General features: G+C 34.8%; 2 protein-coding genes across 3 annotated transcripts in view; one reads left to right on the forward strand and one right to left on the reverse strand.

The window, feature by feature from the left end:
* The window catches only part of LOC147077393 (uncharacterized), a 555409-nt gene that overhangs the window by 465780 nt on the left and 69807 nt on the right, over nt 1-19822 (forward strand). The gene's annotated exons all lie outside the window — the stretch shown is intronic.
* Nucleotides 217-11574, reverse strand: LOC147077396 (uncharacterized). 2 transcript variants are annotated; one of them, XM_085940814.1, is made up of 6 exons: nt 11339-11552; nt 10882-11031; nt 6879-7031; nt 4179-4316; nt 1978-2433; nt 1355-1893 (listed from the first exon to the last, which is right to left on the reverse strand). In XM_085940814.1, the coding sequence occupies exons 1-6, from the start codon at nt 11540-11542 to the stop codon at nt 1465-1467; spliced, it is 1530 nt and encodes a 509-aa protein (XP_085796940.1). In that variant the 5' UTR covers nt 11543-11552; the 3' UTR covers nt 1355-1464. The 2 variants fall into 2 exon arrangements, with proteins under 2 accessions (XP_085796939.1, XP_085796940.1); XM_085940813.1 differs by having other exon boundaries at nt 217-2433; nt 11339-11574.

A 19822-nucleotide genomic window follows, 5' to 3' on the forward strand; every position in this document is an offset into this window, starting at 1 on the left:
GGCGCGATCCGGTCGTACTTTTGCGTAGTGTTGCCCTCGTAAAAACTTCTTTGGCTTAGTGTGTTATGTTATAAAATAACATGACATGTTATGTGATTATGTTATAATATTACAGTGGATTTTAATAAAAGAATAATATTATATAGTTTAACCTATTTTACTATCCAAATTTCATAATATACAGGGCTTCCAACTACATTTACAATTTTTTTTTATATATTGAAGATAGGTACACGAAAATATCAGAAACAAACCCGTCGCTATAATAACTCATGAGTTCTCCGCTTCTTGAGCTCCTCCGCAGCGATGCTACAAGAGATCTACGTGCTGCTTTTTTCACATGTCGCAAGACGTAGCGATGGATTTAGGTATATCGTACGACCTTGTTCTCGCACAATGCCCCAACACTGGATAATCAATGTTTTTATCATTTTTCTTATCAAATTTCTAAATAAAATGATGGAACATAAAACTAAAATAAACATAATTTATGTTGCAGCGTATTGTTTTAGTGGGTAATTATGAAAATATACATGCATGAACCGATAAATTGATGTTGGTTAATTTTCAACCCCTAATCATTTAAAAATAACAATTCAGGTTTATAATATAAACATACATTTTTCTATTCTCCAGATGTTCGATAGTTTTACCGGAAACGTAGTTTTAATTTATTCCGGTAACCGGAAATACAACAAGATAACAATATAAAAGCATTACTAACCTACATTATTGGTATTCACAGTATGAATCTAGTCATTTATTCAAGCATAGGATATATATATCTACATAGCATTCATAATATGGAATTATGAATACATATCATGTTCGATGGTTGCGGCATAAGCGTCGATCTATAGCTTCGTGGGTCCCAGGTTCGAATCCTACTGACATCAGTTTCTCGTAAAAACTATTTCTTTTAATACAACCTCCACTCTATGGAGGCCCATATGATTTTACTAGAATCGGACATGGTCGAGAAAAATATTGCATTCAAAAAAATATTCACTAACATATTGTGTTCATTAGATGTCTTTTAAGACCAATACGTCGTGAGCAGATGCAGATATAGAAATTCATTGCATTTATAAGGTTTGTCACCAGAATGTGTAATTTTACGTACTTTAAGATGAGCAAGGTGCGATCAACTTTAAAAGCATACATTGCTTTTACAAGGTTTTTGACCGGTATGTGTTCTTTTATTGGCTCTGCGCGAAAAAACATTGTATTCACATTGATCAGCAATTACGCCCATGTGAAACATTATGCAAATTAAATTACGAGAGATATATACTCATCTTCTCAAATAACTAGATGGGCATTTCTTGCAGAGAAAAGGTGTTCAACAGAATACTTTATTGTGTGTGTTTTAAGTGAAGTTGTAAGCATCTCTATAGGCATACGGTAAATTTATAAAATTATTTACTAGTGTGTTATTTCATGTCATTTAAGATTATTATTTTTTTAATTTAATTTGCATTTATGAGGTTTTTCACCTGTGTGTGTCATTTCATGTCTTTTAAGATCACGCAGTTGCAGGCATCTATATGGGCATACCTTACATTTGTAAGGTTTTTCACGTGTGTGTGTCATTTCATGGTTTTTAAGATGACTAAGATGCGAGCATCTATATGGGCATACTTTACATTTATGAGGTTTTTCACCTGTGTGTGTCATTTCATGGTATTTAAGACTACTACGGTGCGAGCATTTATACGAGCATAACTTGCATTTATGAGGTTTTTCACCTGTGTGTGTCATTTCATGGTATTTAAGACTACTACGTTGCGAGCATTTATACGAGCATAACTTGCATTTATGAGGTTTTTTACCTGTGTGTGTCATTTCATGTTTTTTAAGATGACTAAGTCGCGAGCATCTATATGAGCATACCTTGCATTTATGAGGTTTTTCACCAGTATGTGTCGTTTCATGTCTTTTAAGATCACAAAGGTGCGCGCTTTTATATGGGCATACCTTGCATTTATGAGGTTTTTCACCAGTGTGTATCATTTCATGTCTTTTAAGATTACTAAGGTGCGAGCATCTATATGAGCATACCTTGCATTTAAGAGGTTTTTCACCAGTATGTGTCATTTTATGTGCTTTGAGATGATCTAGTTGCGAGAATATTTCTTCGTTTTCATTAATAATCCCGCCCGTGTGAACCATTTTGTGACGTTTTAGAGCACTTCCACATCCAAAAACTGCGTTACAAAAGCTGCAAATCAAATAACGTGAGAAATGTACTACATTTCTCAGAATAAGTCGAAGTTCCTTCGGAGTCTCTCGTTCTGAGATTTCTCCTTTAATGTTTTGTTCATCTATCGTCACTTCTGAATACTGTATCATTCTATCTTTGATTCTATCAGGCGAGGATTGTTGACACCTGTCTATATCGTGATGCTTTGTGAAAAAGCCTCTGGTAGAAACCTAGAAAAAACAAAAATAATCGAAGTCGATATTATTTTTAATTAGATTTTAAACTGTTCCGTTTTAGTTATTTTTTTCTAAGCTTATGCCTTTCAGCATCATCAGACATTATAAGTGTAGTGAGAATGAAAATTACGTTAAGAAATGGTAATAGTACCGACATAGATATTAAATACAAACAATGTTACGGAATTATCCGTAAATAGTTTTAAAAAAATTTACCTACATTTGATATTAAAAAAAAATGCACCAAACAGACTATGACACAATCGTGGTGCTACTCTTGGTGATATGTATAAATCTATTCTAGTTTCTAATGCAAACTTTTAGATTGCTGTGAATAAGATAGTTTCACTTTACTTTGTATATTTCTAATATTTCTTGATACAATAATTTAAGATCACCAGAATAACGTACATACTATGAGGCAGTTTTGCACTCTGTTCGATAAAAAAAACATTGTAAGCTTCGTGTAGTGTAGTAATTTCTGTGTCAGTTAGTTATTTGAGAGTGTGCATAGTGTTAGTGTGTTTTTGGAAAGTGTGCATAGAGTCGGAAGATGTTGAAAGGCGAAACCAATGTCACAAACAAAATTCAAATTGAGAGAGTTTGTATTCAAATTTCAATGAGCGACTTCGATCAACCGTTAAAACAATATTTTATTATACCATACTTGTGAATTCGTGAGGACACGCATACTAAGCGTCGGATAGGGACGGCGGTTATCCAAAGAGCGACACTCTCGAGAAGGAATGACTCGGTTTACATAATTTACACATATAAAATGTTATAGCATAAATATTTTTCGAATTAATAAAGTTTACCGGTTGAGCACATTTAAATTATGATCTGAGCAAAACAGCAAGTCGTATTATAGCTAAACAACTTAAAAACGGACCTGCGCAGAAGTACACTTACTTTCATGCGCATATGGTAGGTGTATAAACGCTGTGTCCTTGTGTGAAAAGTCTGTTTTACATGATACAATAGTATATTCACAGTTTACAATTCTTATTTATATTATATATTGGTTAAATTAAGTGTTGTTGTTTAATTTGTAGCGCTTCAGTATCATTAGACAAATATAATAAGTTTATTTCAGTCGATGAATGACAATCTGTGCCAATTTTCATAATGGATGATAAAAAACAGCTTGTATTAAATTGGACATGTCTGCCGAAAAACATAAATGAGGTACCGTTATTTAGAAGAGACAAAACAATAAAAAACGTTTTGGTGGTTTACTTGCATAGTGAACCGTAGAATTTATGAACGCATGACTTTGTTAAAGAGGCGGTTGTAAGCAAAATTATCTAAATAAATGTTATTAGACTTAAAATACAGAAATATACATCTAAAATCATAGAAAAGGAGTTGGAACGAGTAGGATTTGATCTAACATCTTTCATTAATTCAGTTATCATTTACTTAATAGAATTTCATTTATAATTTAGTTAAATTACCCAGTATTAATTAACCTATCATGCTAATTAAGAAGTTAAAACTTTGACTAATGGCATAACAATACTCTCGGAAGCGCTTTCCAAACTCAGCTACCATAGGCAATTGGCTTTTGTATTTTAAACTTAAGTAGGTAGGTATCGATTACTATAATTACTTTTTTCAATACGACTGGCTAGGAATAAATCAAAATAAATCTCAATTTATTGAAATTTTAAACGTCAACCTTCGATAAAAATCGGCGAAAGATAAGCAAATGTTAGAATATATAAAATTGAATGTACCCCATGTCCTGGTGTGTAATCTGAATGCGAACATCCGGGTTTAGGATCTTCATCAGAAAATGGTGGCATTTTATCTTCAATGAATTCGCGCTTTATGTCAGTCTCAGCTTTGATACCAGTGACACCCGTCGCACCGAACTGAAATAAACAACGTTTCATATAACATGTTGTCAATATTTACATCTAACTAATTAAAATGTTATTATCTAGGTGGAAGTAGACTGTTGAAATCCCATATAAATAATGCACACGAAACATGATAAGGCATATTATATTATATTCAGGGCTCGAAATGGATCGGAACGCCGTTCCGTCTCGCGGAAAAAATAATTTTACCGTTTGAGCTCTAATGGCCATATAACAAAAAATCAAACGAACCCATTTTTATAAAACACATAAAATTAGATAACTGTGTAAATAATTTCAGAAGATTGACGACCGCTCCGCTCGAGTGCTGCTTATATTTTGTTTTCATTAAAATAGATTTCAAAATTTTATTAAACTCTGCCTAACTAAACCATATTATCGCGCTTAATAATAGGGGCTTTCCAAATTACTATTACTATTGCCAATCGGTTTTTTTTATTTTAAATCAAAGTAGGCATTGATAACTTTAATTAAGTACTTTTTTTAAGTATTTTTTTTCCAAAAAAAGATTTCTTACGTTTGTTTTATATTTTCTCAGAAGTGTTTTCAAAATAATGAATTAAATATGTTCAATATATAAAATACCATAAAAATGTTAATATTTTATAAAGGAACGTCTCTCGACAATATGTCTGAGACGAATTCTACAGTTTTTTTTACATATTGTTCAGAACGGAGCTGATATGTTCAATTATATATTTACTATATTTTTTTATTCAGTACGATCATTTATGCACGAGTTTCGTAGGTTCTGTTTGCGCATAGATTGGTAAATACTATTGGTCAAAATAATATTACAAACTGTAGAAAATACACAGCTATGTCGTCATTCATTTTTAATCGTATATGTATATAAGTACTTATGTTTATTTGTATCATTGTATTTTTTTTTATTATTATATTACGTAATATTTTTTTCTCTTTAAAACAGTCACGTGGCATATGTTCACCATCACTGCTATAAAATAATGATTAGTCAGCAGTGGGAGTCGCAGGAGAGGTAATACCACTTGTTGACGGCTAGTTTCCGAATGCTTAGGCTTGTACTTGAATCGATCGATTAAAACGGACTATGGTACTGGGTGGTGTAAATTGGTACTTACATAACCTACGTTTTTACTTCGAATTTTGGAGTCTCGAACACACTTCAATTTAAATCTAGTACAATCTTAAAAAGCTTGACATAATCATAATTACTATTAATTGATACTTATATCATTTTATAAAACGCGTTTCCTATCAGAACTTTAACTCTTTCTTCTTTCTTCTTTGCCCATATCCGCCCCTTAACTGGAGCATATGGACACCACGCGGCGCCTCCAAGAATCACTGTCGCTCGCCAGTCTTCTTGCTTCGTTCCAGGTCAAACCAGCATCCCGTAGCTCCGCCGTATACACTCTGTAGATTGTAGTTAGCGGCCTTCCAGGACGCCGGAATCCGGTCGGCTTGAAGAACAGGCAAGCTAGGTTGAAGTTCTCTTCTGGCATCCGCAGCACGTGGCCGAGCCAGGTCCAACGTCGCCTCTTCACTTTCAGCGTGATGAGAGGCTGCTTGGTGCGTTCTCTTATGTCCTCGTTGCTCCTAAAGTCATACCACCGCACACCCAGTATTCGTCGCAAACATCTGTTTTCGAAGCTCATTATACGGTTGCTCTGAGCCTTCGTAAGGTGCCATGATTCGCTACCGTAAAGCAGCACCGTCAGAATGCAAGCGTCGAATAGGCGGCATTTGGTTTTGACCGAGTACAATCGAGTCCCAGACATTTCGCATCGAGTTGAATGTTGCTCCAGCCATTCCCATTCGGATAGCGAGCTCTTTCTGCAAAATGCAATCTCCCCTGATGTGTACCCCCAGGTACTTGAAGCTGTCGACGCTCTCGATGCTTTGTCCATCGCTAATCAGAGGGAAATCTGGATCAGGACAGGTACTATTGCACAAGACGTTGGTTTTCTTCGCGTTGATTTTCAAACCAACGCGAGAGGAGTTGTTATGCAACCTGTCGATTGTCTCTTGAATGCCCTCGATTGAGTTGTCGAATAGGACAGCATCATCGGCGTATTCCAGGTCGCATAGCTTCACCGTGGGGGTAACAGGTATTCCTCGGTCGGGTGGTATTGACTTCCTGTAGTATGAAGTCAAAGAGAATGATAAAGAGAAACAGTGCAAGGACACAACCCTGTCTGACTCCGGTCATGACCCCGAACCATTCCGTGACAGTGTCTTCAATTCTGACACAGCATAAGCTATTCTCGTGCAGGCTGCAATGGACCTGACAATTATTGGCGTCCTCTAAGGTAGTGCAATTTGATATATCTAGATTATTTCCTGTAAAACTTCGTGGAGTCACTGGTTTATGGTGATAAACCCAATGGAAGCCAATATTGGTACAGCAGTGCTCGAATAAATGACATCCAAATTGGGTGACCAAAATTTTCTTCGTTGAGAACAACTGCGGTGGCCATATAAATTTTAATACCATGTAAATATCGATGTTTCGTATACAAAAAAAATGTTTAAAAGTTGTGTTATTAGTGAACCTGTAAATGAACGTACCTGGTCTACTGGGCTGTATTGTCGATCGGATGAGCCGGGTTGAGGATTCTCATTATTGGTTTGGCGAATTGCATCGTCAGCAAATTCTTGTTTGATGATGACACCCTCAATATCATTCTCCGACCTTATATTGATCAGGCTGTCTTCACACTCCTGAAAATAACAACATGATTAATTATATTATGTGACAGTATCACCATTATGATCAGCCAGAGTCAATCCATTTCTGGATAAGACCTGCCTCAGCTGTATCTTTTGCTTTTAGTGGCCACCAATGTACGACTGCATTTGGCTAGTGAATGTATACTCACCGAAAGACATTCCAGCTAACTGCAGTACATTGCGTAATTTAATCTGCCTTTTTGTAAACATATCGCACATTGAGATATATAGGGTCGTAACTGCAAATAATATGATTTTGTGTAATTTGATTTTGAATGTAAAATAATTAACAACAATTTAATTAATTGCAGTAGGCTGCAACAAATTGTATCATGTTAGAATAATTGTGTGCACTTTACTCTACCTACTGTAGTTCATAAAAATATATTTTTTAAAATTATATTGTGGATTTTTGCAGTTGCGGCCATATAGTTTGAGAATTGACGAACAAACTTGCTCATGCGGCTTAACGGTTTTAATAGAAAATAACAAAATGCTCCTTTTTCATATAAAATTTTATTAAAAATAGTGTTTTATATAAAAATTCATTTAATATAGAAATAAAAAAAATATATAAATTAATATAAAACATAGAGAAATAAAAGAGGACAATAATAATAACTTAATGATCAGTAAAATACGAAATATATTTTATTTCAATGTCGGACAATTTAAAAAAAATTGTGTGTGTACTTATGTACGCACGTTAGAAGTTATACTTCTTTCACGTAACAAAACTAAAACAAAACTTGTGATAACCTAGATTCTTCGACTAGCTCTTAATTATCTTGTTATCTTAGACACGTAAGAAAATGGGCCGCCTATTGAAGCGCCGTTGGTTTATCTCTATAAATTTTAACTTATATTACAAAATTATGTAATTATTTATCGTTTTTTTATTTTTCAAATACCAACTGTCACTCTGACGTTTAATAATAGTTATTTTAGGTATACAGCGGAAAACACATTTTGAAAATGCCCGATATACTGGATTATTTGTTAGTTTGGGTTAGTTTAGGTTAGATTAGGTTGATAACCGAACAGTACCCATTAATTTGGTACAAAAAGTTTTGAAAATAGAATTGGTCTATTCTTACTCCATTTCACGTAGATATTGCTTCCGTTTAGGGTATTTTATGGCTGCAAGTAGTTTTTTATTACCTACCTAAAAAGGGCTCACGGGCGATTAATTATATTTACAAATAATCACATTAATTATTTCTTTACGTTCGAATGATTGTGATGACATGATTGCCATTATATTATAATCAAATGACGTATCAGAATCCCAAGCTGTTCTATAGAATCATGTAAAAAGCAGCATCTTTTAAATATGCATTCTTATTATGCAAATTTACGTACATTTAATAATATAGTGCAAGCTCTCCTTATAATTGCTATATAACTCCGTATGTCAGACAGAGCCAGCGCTCGGGCCAATTTTCCACACACGTTTTGTTTGAAGTATAAGGTGCAGTGAGCGGAAAGAGCACACACTAGGTGGGCAATTTTCCATAGATAAACTCCATACGTGTGAGCGAGATAATACCGTAATGCTAAAACTGAATTAATCAAAATTTCCTTGCAGATTAATTATTTGTGATGCCATAATTGATATATATAAACATAGATAGAAGGCGAACATAATAATATTAACTAATAGACTAAGATAACCTTAAGCCTTTATAACTTTGTATCTATCATTTAGACGAGTATGTCCACACATAAGTAGAGATGAAAAATCTTAGTTTGTAAAGCTCAAAACTGGACGATTTAACTATAAAGTTAAAAGGTACAACCTTACAAGTCCAGTCGATGAGCTAAGGGATCATCATGTATGTAAACTATTAACTTCTTTTATTCAAGATGTAACTATTTGATAGGTAAAACATTAATCCGCCCAGCGTATCTCTTCTTTTTCTGGTCAAACCTTGTGAGAAGCCGCGACTACATCCTAATTACGTGTGCGGTTCTCCAACTTTCTAATTAGCGTCTCTATAATATTAAGACATTATTAGGACTTTTATAAGTTAATAAAAATTAAATAAATAAATATATATAAACAAATTTGGACTTTAATAGTCAATAAAATTCTACGAATAAGTTCGTTTAATTATAAATATAAACTATATTTTTTTTTACAGTTTTTCTAAGAACTATATTATACAAAATACAAAATATGTGACCTTGACCATGGAATAATAGTAGTACCATTAACAATAAATATCTTTATACTGAACGTGAGTTTTATTCGTTAAAATAACGGATATTGATATGCATATTGGATAAATGCGACGATTGGGACGTTTACCCGTGGAGATGCAGGTTTCGATTCCCGGCCGAGTGGCTTACTTTTTTCAAAAAAAGATTTTTTCTATTGGTTGTAATATACTCTTTTAGAAAGTGTTTTTTAAATTATATAATGTTCAATAATCAGAATGATATATTCTTAAATCTTGTGAATTATTTGTTTGAATAAAAGAAATGGTTAATTATAAATTATTAGCAAGTGAAAGTAGTTACTTTTAAAAAATATTGGAGAAATTCCACGACGTCGGTTAGTGATCTAAAGTAATAGTAAATAGTTACCTACTTTGATTAAATAAACAAAAATCGATTGCCAAAGTAGCTTGATTTCAAAAAGCGCTGATGAGTAGGTATTAAAGTGACCAATAGTTAAAATTTGTCGCTATTAGTATGTCACACCGTAGCATATTGGATAATTGTGACGATTGGGGCGTTTACCCGTGGAGATGCAGGGTTCGATTCCCGGCCGGGTGGCTTACTTTTTTCAAAAAAGATTATTTCTATTGGTTATAATATACTCTCTCAGAAAGTGTTTTTCTAAATTATATAATGTTCAATAAACTAAATGTGTCAAATGCTCATGCATTGGTCAAAATTTACGTATATTATCTATTGTCAAAATAGATGGTCGCGCTCCGGTGGTGTTTTTTGCAACTAATCAAACTAACCAAATATGTCAAATGGTATTGATTATGATATAAAAATATACCAATCAATAACTACAATGACGTTCATATCCATTTACTATGCGCAAAAAAAATCTAGAACTATAATATGATAACGGAAGAATTTTATTAAAAGGTATTTTCGCGATTTGATTCGTGCTTGGGTATCAATCGTGCAATGGTCGATTGTATATTTGCGATAGTTTGTCGACATTTGTTAGCTAACCTCAAATTGGACATTCAGTTGAGTTAAGAATTACAAGACCTAACCTAAACTAAACTAACCTAACCTAATAATAATATATTATGTCCAATTGTAACTAATAAAACCATCCGTATAAAATTTACTTTTTCTACTGTCATGTTGACAGTTTAAGAATTCCATACCCTGGCGAATTAACGTAGTCGGCAGATAATTTACCTAATTCATGAATAAGGCAACAGGCTTGATTATAACATGAATTAGCCAAAATTTTGCCCATTTCATCTAATAGTCAATTTCGCACATTCGGCGTAGAGCACTAGAACAAATTAACGTTTTTTATGTTACATATCTTACCTTGCATGACTTAAAGGCACTCGCGGGAGATTAATTTAACGTACAGTGGATCGCAATTTAAGATACCTATTCACATTAAAAATTGCGTTACATTCGAATGATTGTGATGTATGAATTATCATAACTAAATACTCATGATTTAACGAAAGATGTACAAATCTACACATATATTGTATTAATACATTATTAGTTTAAGCCAAAACCAACAAATGAAACAAGTTGGAGCGAATTAATAATGGTGTAATGAGTTTCAAAGATGCATTTGCAAATTCCAACCTTCTATATAAGAAGACACATTTTGTCTACTTACAATTGGCCTGTAATCTGAATGCGAGCAACCCGGTTGAGGGTATTCATCGTCATATATTGGGTGTGAAGCATCTTCAATAATCTCGCGCTTGACGACGGCTTGTTGATCATCTGTCTCAGATTTTATATTGCAGAGGTCAGCCAATAGGCACTGAAAGAAGCAATTATTATACTTTGTAAACACAGTACAACCAGTTTCAGTTCTCGTAACATCCATATAACAATGTATAATAATTATATTTAACATGATTAAGTAGATAACCTAACCTATAATATCACAGAAGTATCGTAGCTGTCAAATTGCTTAATCAAGACGTATTATTTTGAAACAAAGTTTAATGTCATCGAATGTCCTTACATAGTTTGTAAAAAAGCAATATATTATTATAATAGTATACTTATCGTTATTATTCTTAATCTAAAGTGATTGTAAATGAATTTAGTTTCCAAAAGCTAACCTCGAAATTGCAACTTGAAACGTCCGCAATCTCTTGCGTTACATGAAAGCGAGGGTCCGGGTTGTTTGAATGGCTAGTCACCGTATCAAACAAAGGCTTGCCTTCTATATCGGAGTGTCCTCCATCACATTCTTGCTTTACATCCATGTTAAGGGCATATATATTATTCCAAAAGCCACGTGTTACGTGACAGACATGATCCATTCAAGGTAATGTTAGAAAAGTGTTGCCGCAATACTGAAAAGTATTTCCAGGACAACTACTTATATTAAAAATACACACTTGACGCGGTGACACAATTTAATAATATGTACCTATGTTTTGTTGTCTAAATAAAACAATGGTACGAAAATGATCATCAGCATTTCCTCAATCATAACGAGAACAGCCATTGCCCACTGAAAAAGGAAGCCGATACATTACACGACTGGTCCTGCTTTTCGCCCCTCCTGTTGTCTATGGATGACCTGTCATTGCTTGTCATTGTCTATAGAGTGCTCATACTGACGCGTCTGTCGTGTTCAGTTGTCGGACTAGATTTTCTAAGTTTCAGATTTCTTTCAGATTATTTTATCGTATCTTGGAGACCTTGGAGTTCATCTGATTTAGTGGTTATGTGTTAATTATAATTGGAAGTCACGATCAAAGTACCTAGGTATCTAAACTTCTTCTGTGTATAATAATATAATAATACACTAGGACGTTTGTCAATGTGACAGTCGATTCTAAACGACAATAACTAATAACTTATTAATTTATACTCTTCAGTCTGTTACCTACAAGGTTGGGTCAATTTATGCCGGCGCTCCATTGGCACGCAAGTCAGACGATTTACAGTCTTCGGACTTTTTTTTCGCGTGGAGCACCCCAGGTCTGCGGACTTTTTAATCCGCAGACCAGGCTCGTTGGATTTCAAACATGTTTGATATTTTACTCGCCGAGCCGCTGAAATTCGTACGTTCACCACGCTTTACCGTCACATTATTTATATCTATGCCGACGGACGACAGCGCCATATATTAGTCTATGAGCGCCATCATTATTTTACTGTCATTCAAAGTGTTCGGACATCGAAAACAACAATGGTAGATCTACGAGTGCATTCGAAAAGTTTCTTGGAAGATTTTATTAGTTGTTTTAAAGACAACCCGTCGTTGTGGAAGACGACAAGAATCGTGATGCCAAGTCCTTGGCGTATGCGGAACTTTTGGAAATATTAATCAAGGTGGACCCGCAGGCAACGGTCAACGATGTCAAAAAGAAAATACAGACATTGAGGTCGGGTTACAGAAAGGAGAGAAATAAAGTAAGGACATCATATCGAAGCGGAGCCGGCACAGACGCAGTATATCTACCCAAACTGTGGTACTATAAAAATTTGGAGTTCTTGAACGACCAAATGGAAGGTACGTGGGAATGCTTTAAAGCTATTTATTATACACGTGCAGATTATGAAATTGTCGTAGCTCTGAAAGTGACATCGCATTAGATTAGCTACTATTAAGCAATTAAAACATACAGCTATGAATCATTTCTAGTCACAATAAAATTACTTATTCTTTGCTGAGGTAGGTAATAAATAATAATAATATATAGGTACGAGGGAATGCTTTAAAGCTATTTATTATACACGTGCAGATTATGAAATTGTCGTAGCTCTGAAAGTGACATCGCATTAGATTAGCAACTATTAAGCAATTAAAACATACAGCTATGAATCATTTCTAGTCACAATAAAATTACTTATTCTTTGCTGAGGTAGGTAATAAATAATAATAATATATAGGTACGAGGGAATGCTTTAAAGCTATTTATTATACACGTGCAGACTATGACATTGTCGTAGCTCTGAAAGTGACATCGCATTAGATTAGCAACTATTAAGCAATTAAAACATACAGCTATGAATCATTTCTAGTCACAATAAAATTACTTATTCTTTGCTGAGGTAGGTAAGAAATAATAATAATATATAGGTACGAGGGAATGCTTTAAAGCTATTTATTATACACGTGCAGACTATGACATTGTCGTAGCTCTGAAAGTGACATTGCATTAGATTAGCTACTATTAAGCAATTAAAACATACAGCTATGAATCATTTCTAGTCACAATAAAATTACTTATTCTTTGCTGAGGTAGGTAAGAAATAATAATATATAGGTACGATCATGGCGGTGGAAGCGCGGCTTAAGCGTTGGCTTATTGAGTCGTGGTCGGGTCCCAGGTTCAAATCCTGGGTCTGACAAGTACACATTGAATTTCAATTTGTGTATGAGTCAGAGTATGGACCTAATATGTTGAGCAAGTGGCTGACATCCATTTCTCGTAAAAACAAAATCTGTCAATACAAACCTCCACCCCGTGGAGGTCCATATTATGATCGGACATGGTCGAAAGAAGAATAAAAGAAATGATCATGAAATCAAAAATCGCTCGAGTTAGGTTCCTTCAGAGACAATCAATAAATCGTCAATCATCAATCAAAATTAATGGTACAGTTTGGTTATGAGGAATACAGCGGAAAACACATTTTGAAAATACCTGATATACTGGATTACACCAATTTATTATACCAATATAAATAATCATATCAATATTAACCGTATGAAGGAATGGGTACTTAAGGGAGAGATAATAAAAAACAAGTTTGAGTATTATGTTGTATTTTAACAATTTACATTTTGTTTTACAGAATCGAGCTCAATATCCAGCATGGCGGACGATTTGGAAAACATGTCTCCTGATGAGAGTTACTCCAACTCGTTAAACAACGAAGATTGTATTGAGGTAAAACATTTTAACTAAACTGTTACATTGGTTTAATTTATCTATTGCTTATCATACTTTCTTGCCATGTGACAGCCCCGGTAGTATTAAAATATTTTTCAAAATCTCCTCGCGCTTTCTTAGCATTGGCAGTCGAGTTCCGATTAGTCGTTGCTTCCAAAGGCGCTAAGGTGTCCTGTAACCTCAGTCCGAGCTCTATTAAACCTGTCTCAGGATTTTCCCTATCAAGGTCATGAGAAGGAGTATAAGAATGTGTTGATTTGCGACGAAGAAAGTTGTGCAGCACACAGCAAGCTAGTATTGATATTTTCAATTTTCATGTTTATTGGAGCTTCTAGCAGCTAAAATGCCAAAAACATTTTCTATAATTCGCCTGGCTCTGCATGTCCGATAATTATATATTATTTTACTGTGATTTAATTGCCTTTGTGAATACGGCTTTAAGAAATCGTTACGTAATGCAAAGGCTTCATCGCCAATATAAACAAATGGCAGTGCATCAGAATTAGCAGTAGGATTTTTTTGTGCAGGTATTTTTAATCTGCCTTCGTCTAAACGTTTGAAAAAAATAGATTTCTCAGTACGCCTCCATCAGAAATACGTCCATTTGTTCCAACATCAACATAAATAAATTCATAATTAGCATTTGCAATCGCCATCAAAACAATGCTGTGGAAATGTTTGTAATTATAAAAGTGGGAGCCGGCGCCCGCAGGTGGCACGATTGCAATGTGTTTCCCATCAACTGCGCCCAGGCAATTTGGAAATTGCCATTTACTTTTAAATTCTTCTGCAATCGTCTCCATTTCTTCGTGCGTATCAGGGAACTGCAACAAAAAATAATCAATATTTTATTTACAGATAGAATATTCGCCTTCAACATCAACGTTGTCGACTACTCCAAGGTCGAATCTCAATAGAGCACCAGAACCCCCATCGTTCAAACTAAAAAAATCGAATGATAGCGCCAACAAAGTGTTAGAATTAATCACCGACAAACTAAGCAAGACTGAAGATGAATTTGATGTTTTTGGCAAAATGATGGCCATGAAACTACGATCGATGTCACAGGGACAAAGATTGCTGGCCGAGAAGCTGATGCATGAAGTTGCCTTTATGGGACAAAGTGACAAAATAATGCCAGCAACTACTGTTCATACTCAACCAGTTTATCGTATATTAAGCAAAAATGTACAAAAGCCGGTATAATAAATTAATGTTTTTTGTGTGAATAAATATCTTGTAAAATATTTGTTTTTTTGTTTGTTTTTTATGCCTATAAACCTTAAGGCTTAAGCGATACAACAAATGGTAAGTATTTGAGTTATGTTAGCATACCTATATTATTATGTGGCCTCATTTAGAAATCAAATTCCATGCTTGCTTTTCCAAAAATATGACTAGTATTACAATACATTCAACAGGAATAATTAAGTAGCTTGCTTACAGCCTATATGGAGAGTCCTGGCTAGGTACAGAATTCTAACGGTCTATTGAATATTTAGCATGTCAACGATGGCCTTATTTGTGACTATATATATAGGTACCTATCTCAAATGCATCTTGTCTGTCATTCTTATGCTGTTGCCGTCTATGAGTTATATAGGTAAAACAATCCACTAAACGTTCACTTTATAAGACCGACCGACGTCTACTTGTTAATTATATATTTGTAAATTTGCCCAACTTTATTAGATGACGTATAATATAATACACACCTTGAAATATTCTCCTTTCAAAACGTCAATAATGACTTGGCAAGTTTCGGGAATTATCTTGCCCAGAGTTTGTCTTCCAATCGCAGTTCTATAATGCAAGTCAGTGAACGTTCCGCCGGCAGTCAAAAATCGCAGGGTTGCACATAATCTATCATGAGGAGAAATAGCTTCCCTCATAATAGTATTTTTTTTTAATAAATGGGGAGACCAAATTATACAGTTCTGTGTATACATCCTCCGACATTCGCAAATAATTGCGGAAATCGCTCGGTTGCAAACGCAATTCTCATATTAAATTTGTGTGGGATAATGTCGTTCGTTTCCTTAACCATTGTTTCACCCAGTATTTGTGTACCCTTTGCTTCGTTATTAGATTATCTGCCACCCAATAACCCAAAAAACACAAAACGTCGGTATCATTTAACGCCATCACGATTTAACTGTCAAATTTACGTATATTATCTATGCTGTCAAAGTCGACGGTTTTACTCGTCAAATTAATAATATACCTCGTTTCGTTGAACGTCTGTTAGCCAGTAGCAGAATGTAGAAAAATCTGAAGACTTATTGTCCTCGGACTTTTGGCTCGCCAATGGAGCGCTGGCATTAGAAAAAAGCATTAAAACAGTTTTTTTTTTAAATTTTTTTTTTTATTTCTCGACATAATCTCCTTGGAGCTCAATACACTTGGTTAGACGTTTCTCAATTTTTTTTAAACCGTCAGAAAAAAAAGTTTTCGGAAGGTCCTCAAAATAAGCATTTGTCCGATCGATGACTTCTTCATTTGAAAAAAAACGTTGTCCACTTAGCCATTTTTTTAAGTTTGGGAAAAGGAAAAAGTCACTGGGGGCTAAATCTGGCGAATACGGTGGGTGGTCGACCAATTCGAACTTCAATTCTTCAATTTTAGCCATTGATCGTAAACATGTGTGAACACGGGCATTGTCCTGATGAAAGTTTAAGTGAGGCCGTTTTTCTTCAATTTTGTTTTTTAGCTGGTCCAATAAAGATGCATAATAATCCCCTGTTATTGTTTTTCCTTTTTCCAAATAGTCAACGAAAATAATTCCACGTGCATCCCAAAATACAGTAGCCATAACCTTACCAGCTGATTTTACGGTTTTCGCCTTCTTTGGACATGGTTCGCCTTTCGCAATCCACTGCTTTGACTGTTCTTTCATCTCGGGAGTATAGTGGTGTATCCATGTTTCATCTACAGTCACAAAGCGACGAAAAAATTCATCCGGATTGCGTTGCATGAGCGACAACAGGGCTTTAGAGGCCACCACCCTATTGCGTTTATTGTCGACTGTGAGCAAACGCGGCACCCATCTTGCAGAAATTTTTTTCATGCCCAATTTGTCATGTAAAATAGAAATGACGCTACCTTTTGAGATCCCTGTAACCTCAATTATCTCACTCAACTTTAATCTTCGGTCACTTAACACCATATCGTGGATTTTATTGATCATTTCTGGTGTAGTCACCTCTACAGGACGTCCTGAGCGTGGTTCATCCTTTGTTGATGTACGACCACGTTTAAATTCATTTAACCAGTTATAAATAGTTGCAAGTGAAGGAGCAGATGTGCTGTGAACTAAATCCAACTCATTTTTTATTTCCTTTGCTGTTAACCCTTTTATATTAAAATGTTTAATAACAGCTCTAAACTCAATTTTCTCCATTTTTGTAAACAAGCAAATTTTTTTTTTAAAATGTACGAGAAACACACAACAACCCGACCAATCTGGTTGAAACTTCGCAGCATACTGAATCGGTAGTGCCGCTGCATGAAAACAAACCGCTTACAGTACTAGTCGCGCCACCTGTCGGCTTTTCTAATGACTTATTGACCCACCCTCGTATGTATATATTTTTGTAATTATTGTGATTTTTGATGACACAATTACAAAATAAAGAATCTCTTAATGTGTTCGATTGAGAATAGGAATAGGTATATTGAATATAGTAATAAAGTAGCTAACTTGACGCCTCGACTGCCAGCCGTTCGCATGAGACGACGGTAAAACAGGGCGCAGATAATTGTGTCACTTCGACGCGTAGGTACTCTATCGACTTTAAGCCCGTGTGCAAACAAAATTGACTGTTCCCCTCGCCTTTCCTTTCCCTGACTTCGAAAAACGTCTGCAATCGGTAACGTTAGGTAGCCGCTGCTATGAATCTTTTGGATCATAAAATAGTTTGTATTTTACGCGCGTCTTAGTTTGCTATTCATTTTTATTTGAAGGAAAATACCTACTTAACCCATATTATTATAAATTACGCTAGCATGTACCCATACTTTTAATTTTTTTTAAAATTTTTACAGGTATAAATAATCTAATGCATTTAAGTTTTGTACAGTGTATTCCATTTGAGTCGTTTTTTGCGACCCGGTTTTTGACTTACGGCATCTTCAGGCACTATGCGCTCTCACCAATGGTAAATAAACACTATCAACAAATGCAGTTAATTATATCTTATATAATAAAATTAATACAACAAAGTAGGTAAAAACTTATTACCTACCTATTGAGTCAAGATTACCTACATATTGCCTGAAGATGTCGAATGCAGAGATACAGAATTCCTCCAACTCACACGTATTTGTACATACAAAAAATAAACCACTAATATTATGTGTCATCACTGTTATCTTCAATAATAATTGGATAGGGAAATAGATACATTGCTATTTTTATTAGGTATGTTGGTAGTATTCTTTATTGTGGGGAGCCTCAACATCAGTCAGTGACTCGGCCTTTCAAGTCTCTAAGCCCGCCACTGATATAGATACACTGATGAAATTTATTTACGATAGTTTTAGATTTAATATGCACATCAGTGGCGCACCCAAGATTTAATATTGGGGGGGGGGGGCAAAAAGGAGAATGTAAATTAGTCCCATAGGCTCTTTTTCTTCTTCACAGCCTAATATTTCGTTTATCGGCCTTTTGTCTATTGCACTCGGTGTACCTACACCATGGTCCCCACATCCTGAAACGGGACCTCAGGCTAGGATATTTGGCGGGCCTCCTACCTACCGCTAAGATTAAAGGCAGTGCGAAAGACTACATTAACGTTTTTCAAATTGTGTTTTAATATAATTGGAAATGTCCATGGCCATGAAGTATAATAGTACCGCAGACGACTTTTTTTACTATTAAAGCTAGTTTATGATGTGTGTTTATCTCACTTATCTGGTCAACCCGACACGCTGGGCCCCCCACAGCCCGGAACCCCAGGCTAGAGCCCTATCAGCCCTCCCCAGCCATAACCTACACCACTCAATTACAAATTCACCAATACTAAAAATGTTGTGGAACCGCCATCAAGTGCCGAGTTATGCCAAGTCCCAAATCAAGATAAATAAAAAAAACATTATATAAACAGTTTTAAAGTTACATATCAATTGTCTGCAAACATTTGTATAAAAACAATTCATAGATACTATTTTAAACAAATGTGCACTTTTTTTGTATATCGCCACGAATAGAAAACATATGCAAATGTACAACAAACATGCAAGCGTGGACGTATCTACAGATTTTGTTTCACTAAAAGTAACGCCGTGTAGCGTTATAAATTATATGTGGCGTTATAAATTTGTATGATTCGGGCTGCCCAGACTACATTTTTTAATTGTTAACAATGTGTGCAGGTGAATACGTGCGTAGACTTCCAAATAGTTGTAACGTGCATTTGCTAAAAAATAAACGTAGATTTGCTACTTTTTGGAAAAAAATATGAAGGTAGTACCTACTTGACTTTAGTGCATTTTCGGTGACAAATTAAAGTACAAAAAGAGAAATACAATTTTGCAATATTTACAATGGTTTCACAAACATATTTTATCAAAACTATATAAGTCAGAAAACAGCATTTTTTGCACAAACGAACGCAATCAAAAAAAGTTGTAGATTTAACATTGTGTGATCCGTCACTTTCAGTAATAAAATTTTAATATTCAAATTAC

This window comes from Rhyacophila brunnea, unplaced genomic scaffold (assembly GCF_057557595.1).
Source record: "Rhyacophila brunnea isolate RB1 unplaced genomic scaffold, BYU_Rbru_1.0 scaffold_13, whole genome shotgun sequence".
NCBI lineage: Eukaryota > Metazoa > Arthropoda > Insecta > Trichoptera > Rhyacophilidae > Rhyacophila > Rhyacophila brunnea.